At 47.8% G+C, this 8,952-nt stretch overlaps 1 protein-coding gene across 2 annotated transcripts; it reads left to right on the top strand.

Moving 5' to 3' along the window:
• Nucleotides 1–2,240: 2,240 nt before the first annotated feature.
• Nucleotides 2,241–8,724, top strand: LOC119307938 (mitochondrial import inner membrane translocase subunit TIM22-3-like). 2 transcript variants are annotated; one of them, XM_037584036.1, is made up of 6 exons: nucleotides 2,241–2,593; nucleotides 4,264–4,328; nucleotides 4,432–4,504; nucleotides 4,628–4,681; nucleotides 8,142–8,324; nucleotides 8,442–8,724. In XM_037584036.1, exons 1-6 carry the CDS (start codon nucleotides 2,341–2,343, stop codon nucleotides 8,444–8,446), a joined length of 633 nt encoding a protein of 210 aa, XP_037439933.1. In that variant the 5' UTR covers nucleotides 2,241–2,340; the 3' UTR covers nucleotides 8,447–8,724. The 2 variants fall into 2 exon arrangements, with proteins under 2 accessions (XP_037439933.1, XP_037439932.1); XM_037584035.1 differs by having other exon boundaries at nucleotides 2,243–2,593; nucleotides 8,142–8,703.
• Nucleotides 8,725–8,952: the final 228 nt, after the last annotated feature.

Here is an 8,952-nt window from a genome sequence, read left to right as displayed (position 1 = left end):
TAGTACTGTGAGGTCGAGCGGTAGTACCGCTCCGGTGGTTCTACTGGCCTTTTGCCTCCTCGCTGTTGTTTTTCAAAGGGGAACTACCGCCCTAGCGGTAGTACCGCTCTATGCAGGCTGTGATCATAACGGTTGGATTTTCCCCCACCTATAAAAGGGGGTCTTCTTCCCCATTGAACCTTATCCTTTGAGCTCGTGTTCTTCCTCCATTGTTGACCTTCTTCGAGCTTGCTAACTCTCAATCCCTCCCTGGATTCTTGCTAGTTTTTGAGGGAAAAGAGAGAGGAGATCTAGATCCACATTTCCACCAATCACTTTCTCCTCTATGTGAGGGGAACCCCTTGGATCTAGATCTTGGAGTTCTTGGTGTTCTCCATCTTTTTCTTCCTCTCATCTTCCTCCCTAGCATTAGTTGCTTTGGTGGGATTTGAGAGAGAAGGACTTGGGCACTCCGTGTGCCCTTGCCATTGCATTTGGTGCATGGTTTGAGTTCTCCACGGTGATACGTGGAAGTTACAAGTTGAGAAGCTTATTACTCTTGGGTGCTTGGGCGCCCTAGACAGTTGGTGTTGTTCAGAGCTCAATCATTGTGGTGTAAAGCTCCGGGCAAGCGTCGGGGTCTCCAATTAGGTTGTGGAAATCGCCCCGAGCATTTTGACGGGTACCGGTGACCGCCCCAAGGGTTGCCAAAGTGTATGGGTTTAGTGACCGCCCCCAAGAGTTGCCAAAGTGTACGGGTTCGGTGACCGCCCTCAAGGGTCCCTTAGTGGAATCACGGCATCTTGCATTGTGCGGGGGCGTGAGGAGATTACGGTGGCCCTAGTGGCTTCTTGAGGAGCATTGTGCCTCCACACCGCTCCAAACGGAGATTAGCATCCGCAAGGGTGTGAACTTCGGGATACATCGTCGTCTCTGCGTGCCTCGGTTATCTCTTACCCAAGCCCTTTAGTTATGCACTTTACTTTATGATAGCCATATTGTTTCTTGTCATATATCTTGCTATCACTTAGTTGCTTATCTTGCTTAGTATAAGTTGTTGGTGCTCATAGGTGAGCCTAGTTGTTGTAGTTTTTGTGCTTGACAAATTAACCGCTAGGTTTATTCCGCATTTGTTCAATCTTAAACCGTAATTATTTTAAAACGCCTATTCACCCCCCCTCTAGGCGACATCCACGATCTTACAGCATCGACAAGAGGATACCGGAGAGGATTCGATACAATTTGCACTTCAGTCTGTTGGAACCTCTGGAAACAGAGAAATGGCAGGGTATTTCGCAACAGCAACATCGTCAACGAGTGAGGAGCGGCCGATATAATCCATCAGGAAATCATGCTATGGGCATCGGCGAGAGGAAGAGGAGATCAATATGGTATAGGGTAGTAGCCTAGCGTGTGGAGTGGTGGGGCGGAGGTGCCTGCCGTGTGTGGCGGTGCATATCGTTTGTATTTCTTCTATATAAACCTCTCTCGTCTATAAAGCTAAGGCACGCAATTTGCGTACTCCTGAAAAAAAACGTCTGTCACCTGCCTACGGCACCACGACAGCCGCCGCCAAAGGAAAATATGATGAATAACCTTTTCACTGAGCTCGTCTCCATCGCTAATATGCAGCTTCACGGACCTCCAAAATGACTTACCAAAGGCGTATCCATTACAGTTGAAAGAATTTGGCCGGGTAGCACCCAGATAAGCCATCAAACTTCAGATCTGGCACCCCCTGCACGACTAAGATACCGGAGGAGGAAACCATACCCAACACATGATCCGTCTTCCACGTACCGTTGAGGCAAACCACTATTTGCATCCGCTTCTTAACTAGGAGTACATCCCAAGCTTCGCGCCGACACCGAGGACACAAGTCCAGCATAAAAGATGCTGCCATCGTCTTCGTTTGAACAGATTAGTACCTAAATCCATCACCAACCATAGAGTTTATTGCCTTGCCGGAAAGAATTTGGAACTCTTTTATCCGGTGTCACTGTTTCAGTCGTTAAAGCGAAGACGTCGAACGAACCAAAATTTAAACTACTAGACCCGAAAACCTAAAACCACAATATCCGCACGCGCCGGATCGGACGACTCCCTCGTCGTGGATGATCGAGAGATCGTCGAGGAAGTGGAGCCACCGGAGCATGACCCTGAGCGATCGTACTGTATTTTGCATTGCTCGCATTGCACGGGCAAAGAGCAGTAAAGCTGAATCTTACGAAGCTAAAAAAAGAAAACTGAATCTTACGAATACGAAGTCCCACTGCCACTGTACCCGTGACGAGGTGGTGCTGCTAAGGACACGCGCGCGCGTACACGCGAACAGCATTGTCACGAGCACAACCGACGGCCATGGCGAGCGGCGACCCGAAGCCGGACGAAAACTACTCCTCCGATGGCGGTGACACCACCGACGCCGAGTCCTCCGACGAGTCCCCGCATCAGCCGCGGAGGCCCCCCCGCGCCAACCCCATCCTGACGCGCCTCTCCGTGTCGCGGAATCCGAGCCCGCTCTCTGCCGCCACCGCGGCGCCTGGGGTCTGCCTCCTCCGCTTCGCCTGGGAGTCGGCCGCCGGTTCCCTCGTCGGCGCCGTCGTTGGATATGGTAACACCCCGTCCCTCCACCTCCTCGTTCGGCTCGACACGTCCGTTAGGGTTAGGGCTCTGCGATCTTTGGTCCTGGCTGGCTCCCTTTCTATTCTAGGCCTCTCGTAATTTGATAAGGTTTTGATTATATTCGATAAGGTTATGTCTTAAGGTGTTTGTCTAATCTGTGGTGTGCAATTGAGCTCTTAGTACTGATCGTCCACACGGTCTATAGTTAGTGTCATTCATAAGGCACTTAATTGTGGTTTTTCTTTGTTAGATTCGCAGTATACTGTGCCAGTGTTGAGGACATTTAGGAGATTAGGCTCAATTGCGGCACACAGTGTGTTGTTTGGGTTTCATGCAGCTGATTATAATTACATGTTCAGGATAGTTGAACTTGTAGCAATTTTGTTGAATTTGTGTGACACTGGCACCAAGGATCGTGGAGTAAATTGTTGATGGATTTTACAGTTAACCGCAAATAATTATTCCTCATGAAAAATCACGTGGTTACTTAGATTGAAACATGTGCGGAATTTCTCAGAAATGTTGGCAAAACCAATTTTTTTGTGCTCCGTTTATACTTGATTTAAGGCCTGGCTGCATGCATCCGTACCTATCTGGAAGCTGCAGTATGTGTTTATTCCTTGCAATAAAATAAAATTACTTGCTAATGCTGCCAAATGAAAAAATTGTGACAGAACATGTGCGGGTTTTCTCAGGAAATTTGGTAGATAACTTTCTTTTGGCTCATACGAACATACCAAACTGGATATGGACACACTTTCAACTCATATGTTTACTGTGTGTTTGTGTTGTGTTCATACAACTTGTTATGGACTAAGAACTAAAGTGAAAGCAACTCCTAAAGAAACAATGGAGTTACACACCTAGCTCAGTTTTTGGTTGCTAATCTGTTACTAGTGGTTTGGGCACAGAAATAGGTTCACGCACACGCCTAATTTTGGAATACAATATTTGGATTTTGTGTCTCACTGTCATCAATAGAAGTTTTTGGATGCCCAAAATCCAAAACATGTCAATTGTCAAATCTGTTTCACCTAGACCTGGTGATTAATTGGTGCTCCCTCTGTCCCATAATATAAGAACGTTTTTGACACTACACTAGTGTCAAAAACGTTCTTATATTATGGGACGGAGGGAGTAGATTAGATGGTCCCGACGTTGCATTCTCATGCAGGATCTTTCTTAGTAAATAAAGGAGGCATGCATGGAGCTTGGCGGCGTCTGCTATCATGTTAAGTTGCTCGACATGCATGGGTGATACTTAACTACTGGTCTAATTTTTTATAAATAAACCAATTACTGCTTTGTGCACTCCACCACTGACAGTCAGGCTGAGGCCCAATGAACCCATCACCAACTAAATGCCGCCTTAATTTGCGGATAACAAAAATAGCCTATCTAGCTACGGCCGTTACCACCTTGAGTATAACAACGTAGATCTTTTATGGAATATGGTAGTGAATCTGGTGGTCATGTCAAATCAATTCAATTATTTAATGCTACCTGTAAATTGGAATTGGTTCAGCCTTGTATGTTCATTGTGCACAGTATTTTTGTTTGGCATACGTGCTGTCAGGCTGCCCTGCTGTGTATCATCCTTCTATTCAAAACACAACAATTATCTCTTTGTTATGTTAACTATATCTGGTGACCTTTTAGGAAAAGGTTTGGTTACTACAAAAGGGTTTAAAGGCTCATTTGCTGACGCTGCCTCTTCTGCTAAGGTATGATGATACATAGTTCATTGTTGGATACCAATGTTCATTTCATTTGTAATAGATTTTTCTCTGTTAACCATCATATTGAGAATTCTTTCTGTTGTTCTAGATATTTGCTGTTCTTGCCGGCGTTCAAAGCTTGGTTTCTTGCTCTTTGAGAAAGCTACGTGGCAAAGATGACGGTCTGTCTTTGATGCCCCCTTTAAGATTGGGGCTGCTAGCCTGCTACCTTTTTTGAAGTACTTAGGGTGTATAAAATTAAAATGACAAGGATGACCATTGACTTGTGGATCTTTTGTCTGCAGTTATTAACGCAGGAGTTGCAGGCTGTTGCACTGGCCTTGCTTTGAGTTTTCCAGGTAAAGTTATAGCAATGCAATTAATAGCTGGAACTATCTAAATTTACACGTTGTTCCTGGATACCTTGCCCAAAGACTATGGTTTTGACATAGATTTATGTAGTTTAACAATAAGAGTGAGAATGATTTGCCTGTTTTGTTCTAGTTGCCTAGTGTGGTTATTTGGATAAAAATCTTACCTGATTGGCAACCCCAGTGTTGGCTGCAAACGTGTGCTAGTGTCATGGTGGTTTCTGGACTTAGGATTTGTTTTGAGAGCACACATAGCCTTTTAGGTCGTGGTTAGATATCTCGCATCAGTTGCAAGTTTTATCAGGCTAAAAAATTGATCGTTTTGAATTCTCCATCAGTTGCTCACTTGCTTCTGTAATCTCTCGTGGTTTACCGCATGTTGCTAATGATTTCCGAATTAGTTTGGTGTTACATGACATATTTTCTTAGTTCTTACAGTTTTGATGTCATAGCTTTTTATTTTGTCTCCTTGGTTTGCCTTGCCCCCTTGGGTCCATTTATGTATGCACAATTGCTGGCATGGAGGGTAAAGCACGAACCACAAGTACATGGCTGAACGATACATGATGGTGAGTAAGCCCTCAAACAAAGTAGAACATAGAAAAGAACGGACAACATACATCGGATGGAAACACACGACAAAGATGAGCAAGAATACAGGAGGGCCTGAAGACAACACCACTCCACGACCAACGATAGGCAACGCCCTCAAGAAGGAAATGGTGCAAAGCGTCATCGTCACCGATGGAATGAACAAAGGTTTTCACTTGGAACCCTGGTAGGGGGAAATTGTGACAACGTCCTCAAGAGGAAAGTAGCACCCAAGGACGCCGTCGCCGCCGGCGACGAAGCATAAGGCTTTCACCCGGTTGATACCCTGAGGCATGAAGAAGTAACAAAGACAGCCGATGCTACGAAGCCGGGATCTCCATAACCAGATCCCTTCGCTGCCACAACAGAGAAGACACCAAGGCCACCCATCGCAACACCTCTCGCCGCCCACACGACCAAGAAGCAGAACCACCATTGTGCCACCCGTAGACCCGTCGGAGAGCCTACCGAGTAGCCCGCCACCTGAGGCCGCCGCCCCGGCATCCCTGTCCAAACCTCTCATCGATGGCATAACATGTGGCCGCTGCCGACCGAAAGGAAGAAGACACCTCCCCACCTACCCTTTGGGTCCCACCACAAGGTCGGCTGGAAGGGGGCCATAGCCGGGCAACTCGCCGCCACGGCTGCCCAACGAATTGCTCGTCCTGGGGGACACCCAACCCCTGCACCTGGGCTCGCATGCCAGCACTTGCCGGCAGAACCTCCGGAGGGAGCGGCAGCCAGCGCCCCGTCAAGATTCGGCTCCTCCAGATCTCAACAGGGAGCTGCCTAGGAACCGGCACTTCCAGTCGCCGGGCAGCCTCGGCATCGCCAGCCGCATCATCCTCTGAGACCCCACTGTAACCCGCCTAGGGCCACCAACTCACACGCCCTGCGTGCCCGTAGGGAAAGGCAAAGCCTCGGCAGCCGCCGTGACCGAGCACTGTTGGGCCGCCATTGTCGCCAGCCACTGCCGTCCTAGGCACAACAGAAGCCACCGGCCCTAGCCGCTACCGAACGCTAGATCTGGGCAGAGCCTAGGTCGCCGCCATGGCCACCACGAGCGCGCCCCACCGCCTAGAAGCCAACCATGCCGCTGAAGACACTAAGGGTGTGTTTTGAAGAATCAAGTGGAATGGAATGTAATGGTTCCATCTCTGTGTTTGGTATGAATAATGAGGTGGAATGAAACGGTTACATCTCCGTGTTTGGTTGATGGAATGGAATGAGAAGTGTTCAAATTAGTGTTTGCTTTTCTGGCTATATATGCAACATTAATTGTATTTTTAGAAGCACTTTATTTAATTTCAAAACAATGTTTTATTTTCTTTTCATCACCAACAATTTATTTTTTGCTTCACACAGTCATGCCAAATAAATAACATCAATAGTCTATACACAATCATATTTCACTAACAAATTTAGAAAGAATCATCAATAAATGGTCCACATTATGCACAAATTTATAGTAGTTGCAAAGGCAAGAACAAGCATGTACAAATTCCCATTTAGGATCACTAGTCTACCAAACACACAAATTTACAGTAGTTGCAAAAGGAAAGAACAAGCATGTACAAATTTCCATTTAGGATCACTAGTCTAGCAAACACACAAGGGAGAGAGGACGATGGACCAGAGCCTGATTCTCTTCCGTGGTGTAGCCGTCGCCTGCCAATTCCTCATGTTGTGCCACTCAACAAATCAAGACGTGCAGTGCCTGGCTGCCGCCCAGCAGGTGAGGCCGCTACCTGCAACCACCAGCCACTGCCACAGCCCATGAGCTGCTGCTCCTGCTGCTGCCGCCGCTTTGCCCAAGCTGGCCACTACAGCTGCCGCCCAGCTGCTTGATCGTCGCCACGCTTGTACCTAGCCGCCGCTGCTAGGTCACCGCCCGCTGCTGCTGCACGCCATCACAGAGGAGAGACGAGGGGGAGGCTGGGGACAGCTGTTGCTGGAGAGGGAGAGAGGTGTGAGTGCTCGCCGTTGTCGCAGATCCAGAGAGGGAGAGACGCTGAAACGAGTGTTCCGCTTGGTCCGCTTGACAAGGTTGTCAGAATCGTGATTTTGAATCTGATCGGAGCTCCGATGGTAGGATCGCCAGTCATAGAATCTTAGCTATTAGGATCGTAGAAACGTAGATTTTACTAACCAAAATCGTAGAATCAAAGGGGCTAGTTTGGATCATAAAGTCATATAACAGAATCGTGATTCTGACAACCTTGCCGCTTGATTTGGAGGCATCGCTTGGTTCGGCATAATCAGGGAATATGCCATTCCCTGTTCCTTCGACAGATCAAACACTGGAATGGGCCTTGGGTGCGGAACCGACCCATTTCATTCCACTTGGTGACCCCAACCAAACACACCTTGAGCGGCGCCGCCGCACCGCGGAAGACACCGAGCGGCAGCACCATGACCCTTGAAATCGCAGCGCCCCGGCCCACGTGTGAGGAGGTGAGAAGCCCTGCCGCCGCCGGGCTTCGCTCGGTTGTGCCCTTTGGCGGCAGCAGGGGAGGAGCCCAGTGGCTAGGGTTCCCTCCCCGTCGCCTACGGGAGCGACGCGGGAGGGAGGAGGAAAAAACAGTTCTTCCTTATTGTATCATCTCTGGCATGTAGATTAACTCATGCATACCAGTGATCATTGTACAGATATATATTTGCTGTTGGTTGTTCATTTATTGTACGGATATAAATTGAGAAGTCCCTCACCAATTGTGCTGAGAATACAACTTCTCTTTGTGCTTTTTGTAGGGAGTGGGGCAAGAGTTAGTGTTTCTGTTTTCGCTCCTGTAGCATAAATAAACTGCTTCGTATGTATTGATCCCCTCAGTACCATATTTTCTGCTGTCTGTTGCAGGTGCACCGCAAACTCTGATTCAGAGCTGTCTGGCCTTTGGAACTTTCTCGTACATCATAGAAAAGCTCAATAGGCAGCAACCTGCGCTTGCGCTACCGTCAGCTGCTGGCCTGAAGGATGTGAAGGCTGGCCCGAGTGTTCTTCCCCCCTTCACGCTTAACATGCCGCACGATGCGATGGAAGGTTTCTCTTCGTTTCAAAACTTTTTGTCAAAGTTCCGAGAAAGCTGAAGGACCTGGGGGCATGATACTTTGATATCTGTCCATGTAAATGCATCGAGCTGAGCTTTTTTGTTTCCAGTTTAGTGTATCGCGAAGGATGATCATTCTACTCTGCCTTTGAACGTTTCGCAAGTTACCCTCCAGAAGGAAAGCAGCTTAGCTGGTGTCCAACCTGATGAATAATCGTGCATAACCTGGGCAGCAGATTGCCTGAACCTTTGTGATAGTCCTTTGCTAGCGAATTCTTGTATATGACGGACGGGTACTCAGTAATGTTTCATCAGGTCTCAGAATAAGACTAGACTGATAATTTTCAAGGATTGTCTTTTTATTTAAAATTTTCTCAAGAGTACGCAACTGCATATATACCATTGTTTTAGTTTTTTGTAAGGTGTGGGGTATGGATTGCTCTTGATCAAGGTAGCTAAAGAGGAAATCGACAGTATTATCTCAGGTACACGACCTAGGGTTACAAGAATGGGGAATTGAGAGTAGGTAGCCGCTGTAGTCGATTCCGCCTGATCCACTGGATGCGTCGCTCCCTGGTGCCGCTGCCTTAAGTAGCTGGGGTAGCCCGTGGGAGTCACCGT

This window comes from Triticum dicoccoides, chromosome 5B, assembly GCF_002162155.2.
Source record: "Triticum dicoccoides isolate Atlit2015 ecotype Zavitan chromosome 5B, WEW_v2.0, whole genome shotgun sequence".
Lineage (NCBI taxonomy): Eukaryota > Viridiplantae > Streptophyta > Magnoliopsida > Poales > Poaceae > Triticum > Triticum dicoccoides.
This window is presented reverse-complemented; position numbering and strand designations above follow the sequence as displayed.